This window comes from Periplaneta americana, chromosome 14 (assembly GCF_040183065.1).
Source record: "Periplaneta americana isolate PAMFEO1 chromosome 14, P.americana_PAMFEO1_priV1, whole genome shotgun sequence".
Lineage (NCBI taxonomy): Eukaryota > Metazoa > Arthropoda > Insecta > Blattodea > Blattidae > Periplaneta > Periplaneta americana.
The window spans coordinates 88342037-88368982 of NC_091130.1; the positions used below are offsets into that span (position 1 = coordinate 88342037).

General features: G+C 35.9%; 1 protein-coding gene across 6 annotated transcripts in view; it reads left to right on the forward strand.

Moving 5' to 3' along the window:
- Nucleotides 1-26946, forward strand: part of faf (ubiquitin carboxyl-terminal hydrolase-like faf) — a 607647-nt gene that overhangs the window by 31809 nt on the left and 548892 nt on the right. For 5 of the 6 annotated variants that reach the window (XM_069845718.1, XM_069845714.1, XM_069845717.1 and 2 more), the window contains exons 6-7: nt 6463-6619; nt 22754-22938. In XM_069845718.1, coding sequence (XP_069701819.1) covers nt 6463-6619; nt 22754-22938 — 342 coding nt within the window. Of the gene's footprint in view, nt 1-6462; nt 6620-22753; nt 22939-26946 lie in introns of those variants that run through there. The other variant, XM_069845719.1, reaches the window with a different exon arrangement.

Consider the following 26946-nt stretch of genomic DNA (forward strand, 5'->3'; position numbering starts at 1 on the left):
ATCAGAAGATGATTAAATGTTGGTTTAGATATAGAAATATATGCATACCATTAATGAAGTTTCAGAAATTCACTCGGGTATTCCATGCCCCACTTGATAATTTGTCAAGTATAAATCTAACATTTATAGATTATGTCAGGCATTCTCTCTTTGTAGCCCACAAAGTCTAAACTCGTTTTCACTGTAGTGTCCATCCTGTGCGGTTTCTGTATTGAGATAGCACCGTTCCTTTTAAGCCTTTACAATCCTGAAGTATGTCGTTTTTGGGGTGAAGGTCTTACTATAGTGGTTTTAGAATAAGAAGGCATATGGGCTAAGCCAATACAGTGCTCGCTGCTATACAGCGTTGGCACATGTTGCGTGAGACGTGAAAGACAGAGTCAGCAGATATGTGTGAGAAGGACGGAAAATATCCGCTAGCGCAGGGAGTGTCTTGTTTCCATCATTGTGTGTTATTTTTAAATACTCTTACTAAAGTCATTTTTATCCCAATTTTCATTATTTAGTCTCTTTAAAAATCGGTAGATCTTGGAATCACTAGCTTGCGAAATAAAGCGACAGATATGTAAAAACGTAGTGTACTTTGTTGCTCGTAATGAGAGAGAAACTGTGATTTAATTTAAAAAAATTGAAGGTTTTCTTGTACTATCTGGCATGTGGATATTCTCGCCTGAAAAACTGTAAGCGAGAAAGTGCATTCAAATGTCCAAACTTCCTTGCACAGCAATCATGAATTTACTCTTCATTTCTCTGGAGGAAACAGAATGTTACAGTAAGCGTAGTTTTGTAAGGGCGTAAGAGTAAGCATACCTTTAAATACGTAATTTATTACTCATATTGAAAATGAAGATTCTTTTCCTCGTCTCTATTAAAATTAAGCATACCTATCTAGTTTAATTTAATTTAATTTCTAGTTTACACCTACCTAGAGGTCCGGGGTTCTATATTTTATCACTGTGGTCTATGACAATATAAGCCTACGAGTGAAAGTATAATGCAGTACGTAAACAAGTGAATGTAAAACCGCAACCCAATAATATCATGTCAGAAATATTGACGGTAAACATTCTATAACTTATTAAGTAAAAGTGTACACTGTATAGAATATAATAGATGTACCGTAACTCAAAATTTTTAAAATGCAAATTGAATTTTGGAATTATAAAATCTCCTCGACCCTAGCATGGCAATATATATTTTATAAGTGAAATGTGCAGTGGCGCAACAACGTAATTTGTTTGGGGGGAGATGTAAGAATATTGTCGTGTGCAATTTTCATGAAATTCTTTCCATCATTGTGATGGGGGGGGGGGGATTTATAGTGTTATTTTTATAAAGTTTATAGTAAATAATAAAAAATAAATTAAAATCATGATGTTGAAACTCATATTTTTACCTCTTTCGGACTTCTGATAAATATTAGCTTTAGTAATTGTGACTGTAATCATGTAAACAATTACAAAATGCCCACTTCTGATAAGAACAAAGTGAAGATTACACAGAATATATACAGTAAATATATTACTGTATGTTCTTACTGTTCTCTTCCATTTGTCGGTTTTTTTTATTGTGATCTTGAAATAATTTAGCGACAGACCTCTTTATAACAACAGTTTAATATTAATAATACTTCGATCAATAAATAGAAAAAACCAAAACCTAGCACTTACAAAAACTCAGCTGCTGGTCTGATATTAAAAATCGGTTATCCTTTATTTGTGCTATTTTTTTAATAGTATGACTGTTACAATAGTTCTTGTGTAAAATGTTTAATAAATAACCAGATTTACTTTAATGGTCAATATCTCGAAAACAGGTGTTTGTCACTTAGTCTCTTATTGCGTAACTCCGTCCAATTCATTGTTGTGATGTTTTGAACAGACAAAAAGAAAACATTAACTTCGTGTCATTGCCTCAATGCAATAGTTCGAATTTTGTTATTTTTGTTACTATAGTAAAATGACTTTGAAGTTCTTCTATGTCATTAAAATAAAATAAAAATTATAAACTTCAAATGTTGGCCACAAAGAAAGGTAAAAATTATACTGTAAAGCTTTCTAATATTTTAGGAGTAGAAAATTTTTTTATTTTAACCTCTAAATTTTTTAGGGTAAATCTTACCCTCTCACCACTCCCGTTGTTGTGCCACTGGAAATGTAATTAAGTATTGTTTCATCTTTAAAAGTTCCATTGTTCTTAAGGGAGCTTGTTAATACTCTTCTTATAATTAATAATTGAAATGGGAGGAGGATGTTGATCTTTACAATATCAACCAATTACCTCATACTTCTTGCGATATTTCTTCTTACACTGTGTGTAATATCATGATGAAAAGTGTAAATTCTACCATAGCCTACCTTCGCCTGTGAGTGTAGAATTTTCCTTTTGCGTGTAACATACGAAAGACTAGATCCACTTGAATTCTTTCAAGAGACATTGCTGCTATATGTAATTATTATTCAATAAAGGCTCTTCAGTACACACAGAAAACAGTCCACGTCTAAATATGAAAAGAAATCAAATCTATCTCTGTTTACAGCAAGAGACTTCACAGCATATTACCAGTTTAAGCGATAACATGCGAACCTGGTGTCGTATGAATTCCATTCTTGTACCGTCATATTCAGATTTCGAATCTCTATCGAATGATATAGCTTAACCCTCAAACGGAGTTGTGGGGTCGTTTTCGATACCAGGCAAATTGTATACCCCTGACATTCCTTAACCATTGCATTCTTTCTCTTAATCTTTTGTGTACCTTTTCCTTTTGTCAAGCTTAATCCATTGGCCCATGTATTGTGGGTCCCTATCACCACGGCATGGCGCGTCCTCAGGTTGCGGATGGAGGAGATGGCCTCCAGATATGGAGGGTAGCTGCGAATATATTGAATAAGCAGTCGTGGACAGCCGATAAGGGGTGGTCCTCCAGCTTGGGGGTTGGGCGAAGGGCTAACAACCCATCACCGTAAAAAACAGCTTGTTACGAATTCCTACAATAAGAATTAGGAACATTAAATCCAGATATTTGAGATGGGCAGGGCATGTAGCACGCATGGGCGAATCCAGAAATGCATATAGACTGTTAGTTGGGAGAGCGGAGGGAAAAAGACCTTTAGGGAGGCCGAGACGTAGATGGGAGGATAATATTAAAATGGATTTGAGGGAGGTGGGGTATGATGATAGAGACTGGATTAATCTTGCACAGGATAGGGACTGCTGGCGGGCTTATGTGAGGGCGGCAGTGAACCTTCGGGTTCCTTAAAAGCCATTTGTAAGTAAGTAAGTAATCCATTGGCTGTGTCGTTGACCAGCAGGTACCGTTATTTATTTCCAGTAATAGCTAAAATATTGAGTGGTATCCTTTTCGACCCCACAACTTCAGTTGTGTATCTGCACCTTGTCAATGTACATCCAACGTGTTGTCATAGTGGAGTATGGCTACTAATGCGCGTAAAAGTGTGTCAGTGCTCGATTCAGGTTTCCCATGCTTTGTAAACAGTGTTGTAGATGAAAGTGACGGCAGTGATGCGAGTGTATGTGAGGACGAAAATGATCCGGACTATAATTCCGAACATGACACAGATTCAGAACAAGATTACGACTCGGATGGAGTGAATGAAGATGTAAACCAACCAAATGGTGATTCATTGAATTTCTACGGTAAGAATGCATGCAAATGTTCGGCTATCGAACCTAATAGAAACAGAAGAACACCAGCACACAATATTGTAATGAAAGTTCCTACACTGAAAGGAAAAGCTACAAATTTAGGGAATTCGTGCAATCCTTTACAGGCATGGGAATGTTTATTCAAAAAAGACATGATTACAGAAATTGTTATACACACAAATGAGAAAATTAGTTCCTACAGAGAAAATTTTTCTGATACAACTCGTACAGAACTGAGAGACACTAATGCAGTAGAGCTGAGGGCACTTTTCGGGTTCCTGTATTACACAGCAGTTTTCAAATCAAACCATGAAAGTCTCGAGTCCATGTTTGCAACTGATGGGACTGGAAAGGATATTTTCCGTGCCATTCTTTCTGTCAGGCAAACATACATTTTGATATATTGCTTGCGTTTTGATGATTTTGCAACACGAGCAACAAGGAAGAAAATTGATCCATGTGCAGCAGTGTCGTATATTTTTCACAAAATGGTTGAAAACTCAGACTTGCTATAATATATGTTCTTATGCCTTTGTAGATGAGATGCTAGTAGGTTTCCGTGGCCTCTGCAAATTTAGGGTTTACATGGCTAGTAAGCCGGAGAAATATGGGCTGAAAATTATGATTTTGTCTGATGCTAACACTAATTATCTCTTGAATGCATATATATATATATATATATATATATATATATATATATATATATATATATATATGCTGGGAAAGACAGTGATGGGATAGGTGTGACAGCACAAGAAAAAACGTTGTAGAAACCAACACAATCGGTACTGAGATTAGTGAAGCCTATTTGTGGAAGTAACAGAAATGTTACAGCTGACAATTACTTCACTTCCATGAAGTTAGTTTCCGCACTCAAAGAACGTAAACTAACTTATGTAAGGACAATGCGGAAAAACATGAAAGACATTCCACAAGAATTTCAGGCAGACAGGAAAGGTAAAGTAGGCTCAACTGAATATGGTTTCCAAAATGATCGCACATTAATTTCCCACGTGCCTAAGAAAGGAAAGTCTGTTATTTTGCTCTCTAGCATGCATCATTCAGTAGACACAGATCCTGAGACAGGCAAGCCTGAAATTATTTCCTTCTATAATAGTACAAAAGGGGGAGTAGATAGCCTTGACCAAAAGTGTATTACATATAGTAGCAGCAGACGAACCCGAAGATGGCCTCTGGCTATTTTCTGAATATTGCTGGTGTCAATTCTTATATATTACATACATCATTCAAAGAATATATACCCATTTCCCGCTTTGAATTCCTGAAAACGCTAGGAAGACAACTTACATGAAAGGCTTGTAAATGACCGACTCCCAAAAGAACTCAGAATGATTGTTTCCAGGATTTTGAAGGAACCTGTGCCAAAGAATGAAGAAACACGCGAGAAATCGAAAAGAAAATGTTGCATCCTGTGTCCTCGTTCAAAAGAGAAGAAGACAAACCAGTACTGTGTTAGTTGTGACCGTCCAGTTTGCCAGGCCTGTCTATCAGTTACATGTAGAGAGTGTGGAGAAAAAGAAAATCCAGTTTGACAGCAAAGTATGCAACCAGATTGACATTTTTATTGTGATTACTACATTTTAATGTGATCGTTATGAAGAAAATATGATAAAATGGAACTTTATCTTCTACAATAATTTTAAATTAACTCATAATTGTCGTACAGACTTTTGGTGTTATATTATGTTATGATCTATTGTTTTTCAAAGTTTTGCACAAATTACTAATAATTATATTGTACTCATATTAGTTATATGTCCTTAAATTATGCAAACAAACTTAATAATAATTGAAATTCCTATTACATCATCTTAAAAAGTAAACAAAATTATTATTTTACCTCATTTTGTAGTGGCATCGTTTTTGACCCCACAACTCCACTTATGTTATAAAACAGTCACAACTCCGTTTGAGGGTTAAAATACAATCCTGGGTATAACTATTTGCGCGCAAGAAAGAAAGAAATAAGCAACACTTCAGCGAGGCTTTGCGATGATTTAACTGGACAACACCGCCTCACTAGCATTGGCTAGTCAACATTGACCGGCCTGAACTTGCTCCGCCTTATATGCCTTCTTATTCTGAAAGCACTCTAGTGATGTGCTTCTTGTTTTAAATGATTAACTACGGTGTTGATTAATTTTTAAGGAACATGTTATGAATACTATGGAATATGAGGTGAAAGTTAGCAGTGCATTTTTTAGGAAATTAGTTACTGTGGGAAAGAAATTAAGAACATAATGCCTCTTTATGCAAATCTGGATTTCAGGTAATAGCTCCCTGTAAAGCAGGTTTGAATAATTTCAAGGAAAAAGTGTTCCGGTGCCGGGTATCGATCCCGGGACCCTTCACTTAGTGCGCAAACGCTCTACCGACTGAGCTACCCCTGGAACCATACACGACACCGTCACAATTTTTCCTTTGTATCCACACAACTCAAGTGAGCTGACAAGATGCCAGAACTCGACTATGAGTGCACACAAACTCTGTGTGACTTAAATTGTGGCTTTCTGTTAATGTATCACAGTAACGAATGTATTACGCAAATCTGGATTTTAGGTAATAGCTCCCTGTAAAGCAGGTTTGAATAATTTCAAGGAAAAATTGTTCCGGGGCCGGGTGAGTGCCTCTTTGCTATTGAAGTATACAATGAATACATAAAATTAGACTAATTTAGTTACAGCATACTATGTGAATTATTTTGTTTAGTTTATTTTCATTATTTTTGTATATTTGTGGATATAATGTAATTTTTTCTTTTTTGTTCCGTAGGTTTGGAAACTTGGGTGGCTTCCAAATTCTATTGGAAAGATTTCAGAGTGGCAAAAATCTCACAGTTACAGTAATTTATGCACTTATTCGCCCATTTGGACTATGCTACGAGTTTCTGACTGTTCACACTATTGTGAAATATCTGATGCCCATAGTTGTAAGTTCACTTTTATAGTTCCTAGTAATTATAACTACATCATACCATACCATTTACAGATTTACAATTAATGTTTCAATTATAGCCAATATTTTAGGTTAATTTTTTTATGACAATATATTTAGATTGGCAACAGGCCATGACTGTTTGGCCAAACATCTGCATAGAATTGGAATATATCAGTCCCCCAACTGCCCATTGTGCAACTCAGACCAAGAAATGGATTCGGAACACCTCAAAATCTGTGCTTAGTGCAAGAGGTCAAATGACTTTGTAAAATGGCTGGCATTAAAAAACAACAACATAAATTTACGTTTGGTATCGAAGTTTATAGATGTTTTGTACAATTAATATTCTTCATTGACAGGTATTCAATTCAATTCAATTTATTTGGCCATTAGACATACAGTTTTAGGCTTCGTCAGAATACATTGAAAAAAACATATAAATTAAAAAAAAAAAAAAACTAATAATAGAAGCAGTAAAATTTAAGTAATACAATGAAAACATGAAATAATTTGAAACTTTTAAATTGAAGAAAAGTAACTAAATTGCAATTAAAACTTATTTATTAAAATACAATTTCATACAAATTTGTGTTGAAAAACTCAGCAACAGAATAAAAGGGATTATTTAATAACCAATTGTAAAATCTAGTTTTGAAACTATTGATTGGTAATTTATAATATTGACTTGGGAGCTTATTATATAATTTCATCCCCATAATTAAAAAGTTTGTATTGCTCTTGTGTAATCTACAATATGGAATATTAATTTGTTCACTATTTCTAATTTCATGATCATGTATATTGGCCACTAATGAGTAATTGTCGATATTTTGCCTAGTGTAAAGTACTAGATCATATATATATATATATATATATATATATATATATACACACACACACACACACACACACACACACACAAATTTATGATTGTTAAAGTCCATGATTGTCTGAAAAGTGGCAAACAATGTTCCAGATAATTTGATTTACATAAAATTCTAATGGCCTTCTTTTGTAAAATCAAGACACTTCCAATTTTGGTTCCATTTCCCCAGAAAATTAGGGCATATCGAATTATTTACTGAAAGAAAGAAAAGTAGGCACATCTTAAATAATTTTGAAAAACGCAAGTAGTTAATTTCTTTAGCAAATATAAAACTCTTGATAGCTTTGTGCATATGTACTCGATGTGCTTATCCCATATTAAACTGGAGTCTATAAAAAGTCCCAGAAATTTTGTGTAGTTGAGTTTGTTGTCCTTATTTATTAGATAGTTTAGGCTGAAAGTTAAGTTGATGGTTTTTTCTTGATTAAGCAAGAAGCCATTAGATTCAAACCATAAAGCCATCTGTGATAGAGTGTCGTTGTTGAGAGCATGTAATTGATTTAGAGCAGAGGAAGAACATAGGAAAGTTGTGTCATCTGCATACATAATTGTTATTGCTTTAATGAATTCTGGAAGATCATTTATTGCTATTAAAAATAATAGGGGACCAATTATTGACCCTTGAGGAACCCCATAATGTGTAGTGGTGAGACTTGACCAATTTTCACCTATAGCAACTAATTGACTTCTCCCATGAAGATAGGTTCTAAAAATATTTAGTGTGTTCCCTCGAATACCATAAAATTCTAATTTTGATAAAATTAAATTATGATCAACACAATCGAAAGCTTTAGTGAGATCACAGAATGTAGCATTAACTGGTGACCTATTTTCAAAATTTCTTGAAATTTCCGTTATTAAAAGCTCAATTACATCATTTGTTGATTTACTTTTCCTAAAGCCAAATTGGTTAGTACTAAAGCGATTTTAATTTTCAAAATAATCATAAATTTGATTGAAAATTACATATTCAAATACCTTAGATAACGCAGGAATGATAGAGATTGGCCTGTAACTACTTGGACTTGTTCTATTGCCTTTTTCATGTATTGGGATTACTTTCGAAATTTTTAGTTGATCGGGAAATATGCCTTGTTGTAGACAAATATTGATCATATGTGTTAGAGGAATATATATGGAATTTTTTAACTTTTTTTAAAAAATCATTTGACATATCATAAACGTCTTTTGAATATGATTTTTTCAAGGTATTTATTGTATCCCATACCTGCTCGGTGGTGACATCTTTCCATTTAAAAGTACAAGAGATTTTGTCATTTCTGTTTAGTATATCCATAGGAGATAGTTCAGAGCGTTCAGTTCTGGATTTGATTATGTCCACTGAGTCAATGAAAAATTCATTGAACTCTTCCGGCGATATATTATGATTCTTTGTATGATTTTGAGTGTTACTGGATCTTTCTCTATTTATGAGATTCCAGGCAGTTTTACACTTGTTATCGGAGTTTACGATTAATTTGGTATCATAATCCAGTTTTGCTTGAGTTAATTGGCTTCTGTACTGTTTCTTAATTTCATTTAATTTATTTTTAGCCATGGGCAGACCTGTCACCTTATTGATGTGATGTAGTATTAGTAGTTGGGTTTTCATCTGTTTTAATTCTTCTGAATTCCATTTGTTAGCTTGTTTTTTACTTTTATTCAGTTTTACTTTCTTCATTGGGAAAGTTGAATTAAAATATTCTACTAATAAACTTAAAAAGTATTAAAAATTTGAGCAGCTATTGGGTCTTTAACATTAAAGATGGATTCCCAATCAGTATTGTTTATATTATAACAGAATTCCATTACTTTTTCCGTGGTAAAAAAACGTTTTTTAACCATTTGAGGTTGTTTATATTCATTTCTCAATTGAATATGAATTTCAATGTAAGAGCAGAATGGTCTGAATATGGGAAGTTATTTACCAGAATGTTGTATGTTTCCTGCTGACTATTTATAAAAATGTTATCGAGGCAAGCTTTTCCTCTCGTAGGAGTATAATTTCCTGGATAGAAATTATATTGCCTTAATAGATTTAATAGGTCAAGTACGGTTGTTTTATCTATTGAGACATCAAAGTCAGAGTTTACATCTCCTCCGATTACAACTGTGTAATTGTGCCATTTTGTAAGTATTTGAAGAAGCTTTTCGAGTTGTATTAAAAAAATATTTGAAGAATCGCTAGGAGATCTATAAATGCAAATAATTATCAATTTAAATGAATCAATCATTACTCCTGAACATTCGAAGTGAAATTCTATTTTTAATTCATTTAATTCCATTGGTTTGAGTTCTAAGTTGCTTTTGACAAAAATAGCTGATCCAACATGAATATGCTTGGATCTTTTAAAATAATCACCTAATTTAAAGCCATAGAAATTTATATAGTCAATATTATAATCTCGCAACCAATGCTCTGTAAAACATAAAAATGAATAGATGTCTAAGTTGAAAAAAGTTTCCAGGAGATTAATTTTGTTATTCAAGCCCTGTATATTAAGATATAAAACATTTATTGCTTTTTTTTTTTTTTTTTTTTTTTTTTTTTTTTTTTTTTTTTTTTCCGATCTGGAATTGGTTTTTATGTAGTCTGTGTTTGGGGACGTCTCTTTTGAAAAAACCTAGTGACCAGAACCCCTTGAGGCCAGATATTAGTGTCCAAAGCTCGAACAATATTACAATATTATAGCTTCTGGCTATAGTTCATGAGGTCCCGGGTTCGATTCCCGGTTAGAGCACAGGAATTTTTCCTTAAAGGGGATTATTCCTGTGTTCGTCCATGGTCTGGAATTTAGGTTAAGTTTAGATTTAAGACCTCTCCTGGCATCACATTATCATAATCATCCTGTCACATCATTGGGGTAATGTAACTCCACCTTCCAGGCGCCCCAACCTCAGAAGTGGGTTACAACTAAACCACAGCCAGGAGAGAAAACCAGAAATGTCGAAAAGACAACCTGGTGGCATTGGATAAAAAAATATTATCGGAGTTAATTGTAATTTTGAAAGATGCATATGAATTAGGAAATTTTGATTTCAGAGGCTTGCATTGTGCCTCCGGGAAACTTTCTTTCACAAATGATTCCAAGCTATCCACTGTAGTAGTAGGATCTAGTCTAGAAACAAATAGATATCCTTTTTTGGGAACCGTTTTTAGTCCGTTATCATTGGGAATTGATTTGTTCCTGACTACAATTTTTTTATTCTTTCCCGTTGATCCATTCTTTCCCACCGTGATCCATTCTGTTTCATCAGAAATCTGACTGTTTACTTTAGGAGCAGGGACCTTGTTTTGGTTTGCATCTGTGACCTCGTTTTTTTGCTTGCTTTACTAGATGTGGCAAGATTACAGGCAATGTCGGCGGCCGAAGAATTTGCAGCGTTAGCTGAAATTCCAGCGCTCACCAGTGTAGTATTGCGCTGACTTTGTTTACAAGTTGGGGCTTTTGCAACAATAGCACTGAAAGATGTCTGGGAGATAGTTGGAATTCTTGATGATTCCGTGACCTTACCGATCTTGTCACCTGCTAGCAAAGACAATTGACTCTTAAGTTGATAATTTTCATTTTTTAAATCTTTTATGTCTGCTTCCAGGTTTTTTACATATCCCAGAACTAGATTTAAAGTTTCAACAATATTTTGCATGTTGAGTCGCACTGTCTCTATTTGCACTGCTAGAGATTCAGCATTGCTGTTCTCTGGCAGACATATTGACCTCTCAGGAGACAAAATTTTTTTGGTTGGCATCTTCTTCTCGATGGAAGTTAGATCACTCACCAGGGATTGATGAGAGGATCCTGGTAGAGGGCTGGCTCGAATTGGTGTGGTGTCGCCCCTCGTTGACCTTGCTGTTGTTAAACAGTCTTCACACCGAAAGACTGAGGATCCACCCGACATAAAAGCCTCATATTCAGCATCTCCAAATTTGAGGCAGTCAAGGTGGAATCGTAAGCCACACGGCCCAATGCACTTCAGATTCCTGCCTTGGACAGCTGACTAACATTTCTTACATGTATCTTTGGTTGGCCGCATGTTGCTAGTGTGTGTTCTTTGTAATCAGTACTGATTCCATAATAATTTTTAATATAAATGGTCAGTTTCGTCATTAATTTAATGTAGATAAGAACTTCATCTTGGCTATGGTGACGACAGTTCTTAAGGGCTCCGTGTCAGTTTTAAAAAATCATCTATACAACACACATAATCAGCGCATTTTCAGTCCCGATACTGAAAGTACATCAATTGCAGAGAGGTCATTGAACTCATTGCTATGCTTCCTCTGTAAGCCAAGGAATATGAAGTCTTGTGGCTCTGTAGGGACCAAAAATCAGCTGTCTGGTTTTAATGTAACTTTTGCAATTTACTTTCATATTATCTTGTTTAAAATTGTATTAATCTAATTTCTTTAGGATGTTTTGATTTTTCTGGTAGCTCTTAATTGAGGGAAGAAATAAAAACCTTTATTTCATTATTAAATATTATGTTTTAATAATTTAATTATTCCATCCAAATTGTACAACTTCAGTTTTGTAGGAAAGAATTGCTACCCCCCATTATGTAGCATATTCTTGCAGTATATATTGACTACACCCCAACTCTGGCTACTAGCAACAGGCATCTATAATGAACACCAATCAAAATACCCCTCATTTTTCATGAAAAACAAAAACTGAATAGACTACAGTGGACTATAGTGGACTTCATGTTGTCAGCAAACAGCTGGATACATTAGGAAGATTGATTGATTGATCGATTGATTGATTGATTGATTGATTGTTTGTAATAGACACTTGAGCCACTTATGGCGAAACTCTAGTTTTTCGAGTTTACTTTGAGTTGAACTAAACTAGACTCACTTGAGCAAGTCACTTGGCCTGCTTTTATCAAAATGTCTAATGAGGACCTTGGAGTGTCTGCAACCCTCATTCCTTTTAGTTCCAGTAATTTTTGTGCTTAAGAGCTCAGTTCCTGATAATCTGCTTAACGAATTTTAAACAGTCCCAACACAAGCTCAGGTCCTATGAATGAGATCTCAGTCCCTCTTTGGCAGCCTTATCTGTCCTGTCATTATTTCGAATCTCTATATGTTCCGGCACCCATTTCAGTTGCACTGTATTATGTTCAACCACTATCATGAGGGACTCTTGGTATTCTGAGACCAATTTCGATTTAACCAAGTGGTGGGGCGGGGGGCTCAAGTGCCTTAAGTGCCACTGGACTATCTGAAAGTATAAGAATATGTCAACGATTGTAACCCTTCTTAATACTTTAGCTGACACTAGCTAAGATGGCAAAAATCTCAGTCTTAAAGACTGGGGCATACTGACCCAGGCTAAAAGAAAGCTTGGTGACATTACCAAATAATCCATTATTAGTTTCTGACTTGGTGTTGGAATCTTCAGTGTATCGGACTAGACCTTTGTACTTCTCAGTTTTAACCTGTCTTTCCTGTTCACTGCACTCTGGGTAAGTGACAGTGAATTTATTGTCAAACAAAATCTTTGGTTCTAAAATGTCAGTTCTCTTATTGAGTATGTCATAAACGTCTTTTTCCCCAAGAGAGTTTGAGGTGATCCAAAGATCAGTGTTATACACTGTTGTTAGGCAGCAAATTCTGTGGGATGCCATGAGGGCCTCAACCTCAACCAAAATGGGTAATGCGGCATTTCCATTGCTGCAGTGTGAGTTGTTCTGATTACTTCTGTTATTGCTATGCAGAACACTCTTTGCAATTTAAGTTCAGTCCTGCAGTTCCTTAACTTTTGGACACCACGTAAGTGCAGCATGAAAGAGTAGAGGTTTTACCATAGTAATACACTGACAGGCACAAAAAACGCAACAATTCAATATTTTAAAAAAATTAAGTTCTATTTTATATTTAGGAATATTATCTTATTTCTTTATGGTACAGTACTAAGTTATAGTCAAATTTAAAATAGTTTTTATGGAAAAAAAATATATTTTTATAACAATTTAATTGAATTTTTGCAAGGAGGACATAAGTTACACAAAATGTTTACACTGTTTTGTTTCAAAAACTCATTCATTACTCATTGTAACACTTGTTTTTTTGTCTACTGCACTTCACTGACACTTTCTTTTCACCTTCAGAGCATGTATTGCCATCTCTCGCATTAATTACGTCATTCAGCCTCTTAGGGATGCTCTTGATCAAAGTTGTAGTATTCTCTTGAGGAATCAGTTCCCACCCTTCTTGGAAAACCTCCTGCAAAGTCTTGTAGGGTGTCTGGGTAATGTTGGTGGATCCTTCTTCCCAGATTAACCCACAGCTACTCGATGGGATTCGAATCTGGACTTAGAGCAGGCCGTCCCATGACATGAATCCCTACTTTATTCAAGAACTGTTGCACACATTGAGCCACATGCGGGCGTGCAATGTCGTGCATCAGCAGAAAACCATCACCAATAAATGGAGCAAATGGCACAACATGATCCTGAAGAATTTCCTACATGTACCAATGTGCTGTAAGGCTCCCATTCAATGAAGACCAACTCTGTTCTTGCCATCAAGCTTATTCCAACTTACACCATCACAGAACCACCCTGGAAAGCAACCTGGACAATAATATGCAGGGGGAATGTGAAGGTAGGCCTGGTGAAAAATATTTCCCTGCATATTTTCAGCCTATGATACATGCCAGTTCGTAACTATCATCTAATTCAGTCCCTAGCATTATGTCGATAATTTCCCTTGTCTATGAAGTAGCAAAAATTGGTTTGTTATCTTTGTTAAGAATATTTAGGTTAGTACTTACTAGATTTTTCACTAACTTTTCGCCTCTGGATTGATGTCAATGCTTTTCCACAGCACATTGTGAGCATTAGCATCAGTCCTTAAGATGATCTTACCCATTCTGTTGCTATGGGCTATTAATCTTCTCACTGTTTCTGATGGTGGGTTGAGTTGATTGTAAGAAAGAAATGCAGATGCGCCCTTCCATTATTCATGTTTCAATTGTTGTCACATCCCTGCAACAGAACTTCACGTGGAGCAAAGCATTAATCCAGTTTCTAACATAAATGCAAGTTCTTGGATTTTGAGTATTTGGACTATAGAGTAAACCCCAGTACAGTTAACTCCCCTGATAAAGCTCTTGTACAACGGGCATTCCATATTGAATTACACTTTATTTTTTTTACACTCACTGAGAACCTCTGTGCCTCGGTATATACATCCACTTTCTCATTATAATCTCCATTGAGCTATACACACTGCACCACTGATGTGGCAACTTCTATAGGCCCTCCTGGAACCACGTTTTTGGAGTTCGTCACACATCAGGACAGCTGCTTTCAGTTCCTGGAAGTTGGCGAAATGAAGTCCGTGCAGAGGTTTCTTCAAAGCCCCAAATAAGTGGTAATTAGAAGGGGCCGAGTCAGGAGAATACGGTGAGTGTGGCAGCACCTGGAATCCCATCTCATCAGTAGTAGTTGTGGTTGCCAGACTCTTGTGGGGACGAGCATTGTCATGTTACAGGAACACACTTTTCGCTCATTTTCCTAGCCATTTCTTTTGAACTGCATGGTGCAACCTCCGAAGGTCGCCACATATGCTATGCTTTTAATGGTGGTCCTTGGTTCGAGCCAGTCAATGAGGATAATTCCATCATTGTCCCAAAAGACTGTGGCCATGAGTTTGCCTACTGATTGCGCTGTTTTGAACTTCTTTGGCATGGGGCTGTCTTTATGCTTCCTATGCATTTGATTGGGCTTTGGTCTCTGGCTCATGGTAATGTAGCCAAGTCTCATTGCCAGTCACGAGTTTGGACATGAAGCCTTCTGGATCCTGGCTGTGACGTTGAAGGAATCCCTGCTCACATCCTTGCTCTGTTGTCAGTGTGCTGGAGTCAAGGACTTGGGGACCCACCTGACAGAGACCTTCCCCATCTTAAGGTGTTAATGCACCATGTGGTGCAGAGTGATTCTGGCAAGTCCTATGGCCGTCTCCAGTTCCGAGAATGTGATTCACCTGTTCTCCAGAATATGCCGCTTCACTCTAGAGACGTTGACTAGCATTGTCACAGTCACTTTCCTTCCAGAACTGGTTCCCTTCTCCGTTAATGTGCGGCCACGTTTCCAGCCATCCACCCAGTTTTACACGGTTTTTCATGGTGGTACATGCTCACTACACACTGCCACCAATCACCTATGAATATCTGCAATGTTTACACCTCTTTCCACAGAAACCATGTCGTCCAGCACTGTCCTTGTTGATCACTATCCATGCAGTCCACTCACGTAATGAAAGCAATTGGGGAAATGCACTGTAGTTTGCAGGAATTGCACTCTTCTGTATCGTGCTGCCACCTGCGGGCAGACCAATATACTGTGCTTGCAACTGTAATGACAAGCCAAATGGCAGACCATGGATGATGGGAAATTTGAAAGTGTAAATCAAAATGTAACACCCTCGTATATCCAAGGTTCTTGAATGAGAGCCCTGTCTATATTTTCCTCAGCAAGCTTCTTGCTCAGTATGGCAGAAGCTGCCTTACAATGTTGTAAATTAATTTGAATTATTTTCATAGTTATCAGGTCAAAATACTCCTACTTACCTTAGGCAGCCTGTTGATCCAGAGATCCCAACAACCACCATGGGCTCCAGAGAATCCTGCTTCTCAGCTGCTGCCTCCTGTTCTTCCTGAGCTGCCTTATTACTGGGGTTTTATATGATCTTAAAGAGGCCCCTGTCCACCTCAGTAAATGCAGTCAAATCCACCTTTGGGGATTTTGGTAACTGATTCTTGGTCAGTCAACAAAATTAGTCGCTGCCCTGTAGGAGCAGCCTGCCTTTCAACTACTTTCCAGTGCTTTGTACAGAGCCCTTCGTTAAATAGTTGTATATGTTTAAGGAGCACTTTCAGATCACCAGTTGTTAGATTCCTGGTTGTAAATGCCATCTTAACTGGCTTAAGACAAGATTGTCCCTAAGTTGAACTCCATTTAGATATCTCTAGAGCCAGTTGGAGGAGTCTTAATTCTCACAGTAATACATCAGGGCCCCATTTTGAAGTGAAAACTTCCTGAGAAGAGATAGAGATTGCGCCTTTCTATCCTCCTCAGTATCATTGCTGAATATGCTTGATATCATTGACAACAAGTTTGTCATCAGGATAATAGATCCCAATGATGGTGATCTTGTAAGAAGTTAAGGCTTCCCTGTAAGAGACTCAGGTTCAGTGCCCTTGTGTCTCTTAACAGGTTTGGTCTTAGCTGAAGGTGGTGTGTGTCATACCACTGCTAGGTTGAGGAAAAGGAGTCTGGTTGCATAATGCACCCAGTTCCTTTCTCTTGGTCCTAGCTCTTTATAAGTTTCTTCTAGCTGCTCCTGATAACTGCTCAGGTGCAGCATTTTATAGAAGAAACAGTGATGCCCATTTTCTTGTTAGGTTATAGGTTTCTCTCAATTCGAGAGTTCTTGTCACCCATCTTTGTTTTATTTTCATTTAATTGTAGTTCATCTATTGGAGTCCCACGAGTACCAGGGAAATAATGATCACCCAACACAGAGCCCCGATTGCATTGGGAAGACTAAATATTGCAGGGTTTCGCCTGGTGTCCTGTAGAGATCGGTAGTGACACTTTGTTTTACTACTCCATTGCCATGTAGCCTCAGCACGATGCATTTACACATTGGCTTGAATAAACCAGAGTCCACATAGTAGCGGTGCTCCTACTGGGAGGCCCACTGGGATTCTCCAACTGGGAGTCTCTTTGGGTTGGATTTTTAGGTGGTAAGCTGCTACTTTGTCTGGTACCTCCACCGTGACCTCCCTGATATGAATCTCTCTGCCATTACAGTTCCCAATTTCATAGAATACGCACGTCAACTTCAAGGTCATATGACTTTTAGAAGGGAAGGCAATTTAGTCTTACTTTTACTATTATTATTATAATAAAGAATACCTTTTGTGTGCAAAACTTTGTTCTCCTTACTTGGTTGCTTGATACATGATTTTAGTGGTCTTGTCTTTTGAATGATAAGTTCAAGAAAATGAACTAAATGAGAATGCCATTCACAAATTACTTGTGAAATGTGTAAAACGTGTGTAATGAGTAGACATCGGAGTTTTAGGCACTAAAAATTGCAGTTTTAGGCGCCTAAAATAAGCTCAAAATTTGTAAAATTAGGCTCTATTTTAATGAAAATAGGCATTTTAGGCACATCAAGGTATCATACTTATTTCTTTCACTGAAATTTTTAGTTATACACTAAAATACGCACAAAAAAGTATGTTTAAACATTAAAAAAGAATACTACAGTATATTATATTTATAAACAGAGCTGCACAAATTTAATATATTGAAACTAATGAAATAATGATTATTGATATCAAGATTACTCATTTCAAGTTATTGAAATTCAGTTCCATGCTCAGACTTTATTATAATTATCTGCACAGTACACCACCAGAATTTTTTCTAAATTCTCCACAGTTAACCTTTGCCTTTTGTCACTGAGAATCATTTTGAAAGCAGAAAAACTTCTTTCAACCGAAACTGATGTGAGAGGCGCAAATTTTAAATTAGGTACAATAGAAACATCAATACTTACTGGAACATTTACACTTTCCCCCGATATCACTCTTGATACTTTTTCCAACAATGAAAATCCTACATTCTTATTTAATACGTTGCCCCGCTTATTTTTAACTTTTTTCCCAGTTTCGCCCAAAGCAGAATGTATGTTCACTTGAGCTTCCTTTACTATTGCTATTTGGCTACAAAGAGATTGTTTTTCACGTTCTAATTGTTCAATGCTTGCAGGTATGAAAGAAAAGTTTGATGTTATGTAGGCAATATCGTTTTTCACTCGTGAGTCATTCAGACAATCTTTCACTGCTTTCACACACGCTGCACTATCAGTAATTTATCAATAACTATGACCACTTCTTTAAAATACTTAGAATAATACACCACTGACTGAATCCAGGTTCCCCATCGTGTAACAACCGGCTGAGGTGGGAGTGGGATATCTGGAAAGTTCTCTCTGAATATTGAAATCCTGGATGGGGCTTTACAAAAACATTTTTTTGTGTTAGAAATAAACGAATTGACAAGAGGAAATTCATTCCGGATTGTTTCAGAAACCCTGTGAAGGCCATGTGCTAGACAGGTTACATGCGTGAGGTTAGGATAAAACGTTTTAAGAAGTGGAGCTGCAGCAACCATGTATGAGGCAGCATCAGTACAAAACAACAGAACTTTAGAATCGTCTATATTACCTGAGTATAAAGACTGTAGGCCTTTATTTACAAAATAAGCAATGGCTTGGCTATTCACTTTCGAAAGTTCCTTAACACATACGAGGTGTGGAATCGAAGGTCCATCAGGACTAAGTTTTCCTACTACCATATTTGCTATATACCTATTCATAGGATCTGAGGTTTCATCCACAGAGACCTATATGTAAGAATCACCTATATCCTCCCGAATGGAAGCTAAAGTTTCATTGTATATTCTGTCTAAGTAATTTTTTCTTAGGGTCGACTCAGATGGGCTATTTTGTTTGCAGTATTTTTGTAAAAAGTGTCTTAAAACCGGATTTTCAATTGCATTCCAGGGAATGTTAGCAGCAACAAACTCTCTGGTTAAATCAGCATAGAAATTGCTGCTGAGATTGGATGAAGTAGGCTGTGTTAGTAAAGTTTGTTGCAGTTGATTTTTCTGCTGAGCTTTAGCCTTATGAGCCGCTCCTTGCACATGCTGCTTTAGGTGGCACTTCTTTTCTTGCGAAATCTAAAGATGTAAAGTAATCTGAATTAAAATAAAATCCTAATTGTTGTATTGCCGTATTTCTATCACAAAGTTAGTGGGTTCGAACAATCAAAATTTTAATGACCTGTAAATACTTTAACCATCGGAATTTAAAAGGTTAAAGTGTAGTGGTCTTAAAAAGAATTATACCTCAGGATAGCTCAGTCAATGTATAAATATTATAGGCCTACTCATTAAAATTAATAGAATTTATATATTTCAACTATTGTTACATACCTGTTTGCTACAAATCTTGCAGAATATTATTTTTCCATCATAAGTGAATTCTGAATATTTTGTTAGCCATTGCCAGATCAATGTAGATTTTGCACTTATATTTTTCGGCATTATCACGTTAAACTTCACAGGAAAACGTCCTACCGCTCAAAACTTCTCAACACAAATAAGGTGAGGGAAAGAGCAACTGTTAACGAGCATTCAAATGAACCGTTGTTATTGAGATTCAATTGGACAAAAATACAAAGTTCCACTTATTGTTGCTTTTCCTGGTAGTGTTAACACTAGGAGGGCCATTCTTTTAAATATTTTGTAACGGTTTACCCTACTAATTCGCGGTTTTACGACTTTTCATAAATATTTCAAAAACACTCTTTCTCCAAAAATTGTGATTTTATGACACTCTGAAGGGCAGTACAGCTAATCGGTTTCAGACCGAAAACAGTCATTTTTATAGTATAGTATATCTCTGAATCGGTAGCAGCACATGTTGTGATTGTTGCCTGCTTCAAAACTAAGGTTGGTTCTTTGTCGGCATTTATGCCTCCAAACATGTTAAATTCGGTGAAATCTATTGCGAGTGTTGTGAGATTCGAAACATTTTGTTTCCTTTATCAATGGTTTCATGGCCGGTGTGAAGCAAACTTTCCACTTTTTAAATGCCTTAAATTTCGCAGTGAATGCATGTATAAATTATAAAAAGTAAGAGTAAAATGCGAAACTTTACAGTGAGTTAGGCATTTTTAGGCGAATATTAACAAATTAGTCTCTAATAACCGTTTTAGGGCATTTTAGGGCACTATAAAACTCTTTGAATACGTTTCAATTTCCATGAAGCACAAATATTAATAATTATTTTTACTTTTCTCCTAAAGAAACAAAATAGGCATTTGTCCTAGAATCCGATGTCTGGTAATGAGGAATATATATGCACACATGCACATCCACACAGTGTATGTGTGCGCGCCCATGCGTGCATTTTTTTTAATACATGATCATGTGCATTTTTTCGAAAGAATTTCAGTTTGGAAGAAATGTAGAATATATTTGTGTCAGGATTACCTTTTGTCATGTCATTGATCATAAAATATTGATCTCCAAAATATTTTACATGTTAAAATATAAGTGTATTTAAAATTTTAGTCATCTTACACTATATCATATTGTAATCAATTTGTTATATTGCTCTCCCCCTCCATCTTTTCCCCAGTGAGTGTATTTTGTGCGTGAAGTTTGACTGAAAAGTTCGTTATGTATTTTAAGGGGGTACTGAACTGTGATGTTATATTCTAAACAACATGCATTTAGTTATACACACAATGGCACAAACAAGATCTTTCTATGATTAATGGTTTCCAAGTAACATACTCCTAAATGTGGGTACTTGAGATGCATGCAATGTCATACTGCTGCACCATATCCCCAGTGAGTCCGTTCTTGCTTTAGTTAATCACGTTATATTGACTAATTCATATCCAAATCGCGAGAAATACTGTTTTTCATTTCAAAATAAAACATCAAGCAGCTGAGATCTTACACAACACAAACTACAGGTGTAGCAGTGTGATGTCAGCAGCAATGGTGGACAAATTCCTTCACTCGTATATTCAGAACCACTTGATATTTTTAATTGCGGTTTTCAGTGCTGTCATCAGCTCCCTGTTTATAACATATGAAAAAAAATATATATATATATATATATATATATATATATATATATATATATATATATATATATATATACTTTTTTTCAGTGCCCCTTTAATATCAGAGTATTTTTATTGTAATTTTATACTTTATGATAGTACCAATTTTCTGCACATGTTAATTGAAAATTAAGATGTAATCATACTGTTTTGTAGAGTGTGTTGTGTTGTGTGTTGTTATGTCTTGATGTATTCAGCTACTCAAGAAAAGACTCGAAGTTGTGTATGGTGTACATAGTTATTTTAATACTTCAATTTCTGTTATAATGTATAAAGCCTGGTCCAGACGCTTAAGGAAGTCGCCAAATAAAACTGCACATGTAAGTTATCAAGTAAGTAGTCAGAGTTGTGAGATATCCACACAGCTCAGTATTCACCCTGTTTTTCTTCTCGATTTTGATGAATCCACATGGAGAAAGCTATGCTGCTATGTATGTTCATGATATGTCTCACTATAAATGAGCGAAGTAAACCTATCAAGCAGTCAGACTGGTCTAGTTGGTCCAGGGAATGGACATCAATATTGCCACATGAGACTACTGCAGTAATTGCATAGTCAACCTGATGACTGGTACAACTATGTAAGGATGGATGTTGAGACATATATCATTTTGATAGATTTAGTCATGCTCCACATCATAAGAGAAATACCTGTATGACAATAGCTATCCTCCTCCTATCGAAGGGTGTACACTACTATTAAAGCACTTAGGCACAAATGGTCACTGTGTGGAAAAAAAGTTATTTTATCACGTAAGAGGCTCTCAGGATACCTCGGTTGTTTAAAAAAGTATAAACTGAGTGATTCAACATATCAATCACTTTCTATCCATGTATCATCCTCCCCAGCACCAAAATTAATAAAGTTAATTTTAATGAGGTCCTTGTGGTACGTAGTGCGAATGGAATTTTTTTTCGTTACTGTTCTTCTCATTTGTAATTTATTACTTCTTTCTGCTGTTCTATTATTGCTTCATGGATTTGAGCTTTTTTTTTTCCCGCAAACAAGAAAAAGTTTGGTACATCTCGATAAACTGATACTAAGACTGTCAAAGTTCAGACATCACCACAGAACATATGATACTAAACAGATCAAAAGACAAACTGACAGAGGTATGACAAGAAGTTGGAGAGGAGTGTCCAGACGTACCAGCTTGCTTGTGCAATTCTCGAACTCGTGCCTGCAACTCAGTATTCAGTCTTCGTTCAGTTCTAAAAACCACTTAGTCTTATGGTAAGCATGCTTCTTGTTACTTGAAATGTTTTATATGTGCAAGTAAAGTGTTGCAGAAGTAGTTGTACCTGGACCAGGCTTCAATTGAAATTACAGGAATATGTAGGCTTTTTTTTAGTTAGTTAATGCAATAGACTTCTTGTTACTTGAAATGTTTTATATGTGCAAGTAAAGTGTTGCAGAAGTATTTGTACCTGGACCAGGCTTCAAGTGAAATTACAGGAATATGTAGGCTTTTTTTTAGTTAGTTAATGCAATAGACTTCTATTATTTGTGTTTCAGGAAATGGTACCTGTAATTTTAGATAATTTAACAGATGATGAATTAAAAAAGGAAGCAAAAAATGAATCAAAAAACGACGCTATTTCTGCGATCATCAAGGCTGCCAAATGTCTAGTGTCTAGGGTACCTAATCAAGAGGAGATGGTCAAAAGCTTAGAAATATTCAGACTGAAAATGATTCTCAGGTATGAATAAGTTTTGTTTCTTCATTCTATTGTCTAAATGTCATGGAATAGATAGAATTGCACTGTACACATCATGCGATACATCTGGAACAATAGGTCAACCTGGTGGCGAGTTGGTATAGCGCTGGCCTTCTATGCCCAAGGTTGCGGGATCGATTCCGGGCCGGGTCGATGGCATGTCAGTAGATTTACTGGCATGTAAAAGAACCCTGCGGGACAAAATTCCGGCACATCCAGCGACGCTGATATAACCTCTGCAGTTGTGAGCTTCGTTAAATAAAACATAACTTTTTTTTGGAACAATAGTGGTGATTAGAATGGAAGGGTTTGATATGGGCTACATGTGCATTGCACTGATTCCTACACTGTAGAAACAACACAGTTGTTTAAGATGAGGTATGTGATCAATGTTTATAGTTTGCCATATACGAATGGCCATTCTTACTTTAATTCTAAGATATACCATGAAATATGTATCAATATCGAGCATTGGGTGGATGGGTGTAAACTGCGGTACCTATGTAAAGTATATTCTTATTCATGGTATTCATTGTAAAAATATCATAACATAGTTTCCTATTACCTGATATTAGGTTTCTTCCAGCACAGTTCAGAATCAATTCTGAAATTCTGAACTGCCTGCACAGTATCTCAATGTGCATTCCAACAAGACTTGTGGCCGGTTTGTCCAAGTATTGTTAGAACACTTAACGACTGTTAAACCTTGAACAGTTTGTTAAATACAGTTTTTTCATTTGTTCAACACCAGTTTGGCTTAACAGATTCTTAACCGTTTGTTAACTTTAAATGTAGGATTTCATTTAACAAACAGTTTTACAAGCTGAACTAAAGGGAGTGGTTACTCATCAATTAGCACTGGTCAGCTTGATGAGTTAATGACTGAATTTGGTATAATTTTCATGTATTCCATACCTAATTCCCTCTTTACCCTTTCCTATCCAGTCCTCTGACTGAACTCTTATTTTCTTGGACCCCGACTGCATTAGAGCATTCGAGGCCTAGGGGTTCATTTCACTTTCCTTTCTCCTCTTTCTACTTTTCTGTTCCTAGTGCTGACCTGTTATGGCACTAAAATCGTCCTCCAGTGGCTTAAGGAGGAAAAGCTGGTGATCAACAAGATTTCCCAGCTAGGTCCAGTGGACCCGTTGACCAACAGCAGGTGTGGTCCTCCAGACATTCTGGGGGTTGTGTGTGAATGAAGTAGCCACCAAAATGTTAAAATATGGTGTTCACTTAAATTGGCTACAACTTGCCATTTTCACTCCAATATGAAATGAGTACCATTAAGATAAAATTATGCGGAAGTAAAATAGTCCTCCAATCGGATCTCCGGGCGGGGACTACTTTAATGGTACAGAATCAACTAAACATCTTACAATGGAATGCTGGCAGTATAACTTCAGCCAAGAAGACTGAACTAGCCAATATACTCTGATAATAATATAGATATCTTCCTTATTCAAGAAGTAAACCTTAATGCTGACCAATGAAAATATTTTAATTTTAAAGGTTTTAATATGAAACTGTTACCCAAAGGTAGACAGATCAGTAGTGGAATTCTCGCAGGTATGTCAAAGAAATTAATTACAAATTTTCAAATCATAAAAGAAATGGATAATCAAGACAAATTAGAACTAATAAGAATTGAAGTATGGAAAAATCAAAAACATTTCAAAATCTACAGTGCCTATAACCCACCTAATAATCCCCTTGATCTAACTTTGTTTGATATACAACCTAAAACTATCATAATTGGTGACTTTAACGCCCACTCCCAACTTTGGGGCTATGATAATGTAAACCAACCTGGAAAAATGATCATGGGCCTCCTAAATACTACAACCGCAGAACTTGTCTACAGAAAAGAAGATCCCCCTACTTTCATACATTATTCTGGTTCTGGTACAAATCCAGACTTATTACTAGTAACATTAGATATCCATCACAAAACCAAGAAAAAAATAATTGAAGACCCTGGATTTGGCCATAGAGACATCATTGCTTCTATCCATCTCCACCAAAACCGAAGAAAAGAACCCTACAACATCAAAACAACATGGAACTTTAAGAAAGCGAATTGGAAACTATTTACAACAGAACTTGACGAACACCTCAAGCTCAACACACCACTAATGGAAAATACAAACTCAGATTAAACAAATATTTCTGTGAATCTATTCTTAAAATTGCAAAAAAGCACATTCCACGAGGCAAACCAAAAAAATACACCCCATTCTGGACAGAAAACTTGAATTTATTGAAACAAGATAGAGATAAAGCAAGAACCAAAGCAGAACATAGCAAAACACCAGAAGATACTCAAGTTTGGAGGAAGAAGACTGCCATTCTTAAAAAAGCAGTCATAACAGCACAAAAGAACAGTTTTAATAATTTTATTGAAAATATTAATTACAGAACCGATAGCACTAAAACATATAAATTTCTGAAGAATATTTCCAACACACAGGAAAATACTAGCCAACCTATTATTCATAATAACAAAACACTAACAGATAGTAGAGATATAGCAAACGCATTTAATGAACACTACTCAAACTCTCACAGATTACATCCCAATATAAAAAAAACTGACAAATTTATCAAAAGAGAATTACATAAAAATAATGAAAACAATATTACTTGTACAAAACCTGAAATATTACATCAAAATTTTACTTCCAAAGAATTAACTATAGCTATACAAAATTTAAAAACCAAGAAATCTCCTGGCCCCGACAATATTCATTCCGAATTTTTGAAACATCAGGGGGAAAAAGCCAAGTCTGTACTTTTATCCATTTTCAGTTTATCATTGAACACCTCAATTCCTGCAGCTTGGAAAAAAGCAATCATTGTACCAATTCACAAAAAAGAGAAACCTGCTCATGATGTTAATAGTTATCGACCAATAGCACTATTAAGCATGATAGCAAAAACCATGGAGTCCATGATCTCCAACAGATTAAATTGATATTTAGAATCCCAAAATCTTTTATCACCAAGACAAGCCGGTTTTCGACAACTACACTCTACCAATGAAGAAGTCATACGCCTTAGCCAAGAAATAAAAGACATTTTTAACAAGAAAGAAGATACCTTGGCAATATTTATTGACTTTCAATTAGCATATGACTCTGTTTGGAGAAATAAATTATTACTAAAACTCCAGAAATTAGGTATCTCCAGCAATATCTTCAGATGGATATCAGAATTCCTTAGTCAAAGATTCATTGCCACTAAATTCAATAACTCACTTTCTAGTTACAGACAAACATATCGAGGTCTACCGCAGGGCGCTGTCCTTAGCACAACTTTATTCAATATTTATATAAATGACTTACCCTCCCAATTAGAGGAATCAAACAAGAAAACAGCACTATTTGCAGATGATATAGTTTTGTGGACTTCCGGATCTTACAGACATAGAGACAAAATTCAAAATTCTGCTCTTAGAGCTCTAAATCAACTACATGAATGGAATACACGAAATTTGATGACACTCAATTTAAGCAAAAGTAACTACCAAATATTTTCACTTGGTAAAAAAAGAAAGAGAATTCAATATCGAATACAATGCCAACACCTTCCTAGGACTTATGAATCCAAATATCTTGGAGTAATTTTCGATAGTAAGCTAACATGGAGCAACCATTTGAAATACATTTCTGAAAAAGCTCGTAAAAGATTCTCCCTTCTAAAAAGACTAGCAGGAAAGAAATGGGGATGCTCTAGGAATACTTTGAATACTACATACAAAATGTTTATATAGCCAGTGCTGACATACTGCGGAGAAATTTTAATTAATTCACTTTTTATAAACGAAATAGAATATGTTCAAAACCAAGCTCTCAGACTCATTACTGGTGGAATCAAAACAACTCCAATAGATTCTATGAGATTCCTCACTAATATTAACAGTATCAAAATGACAATAGAAGAAAAAGCACTGATTGAATATGAAAAACTTATCAGATTACCAGGAAACAA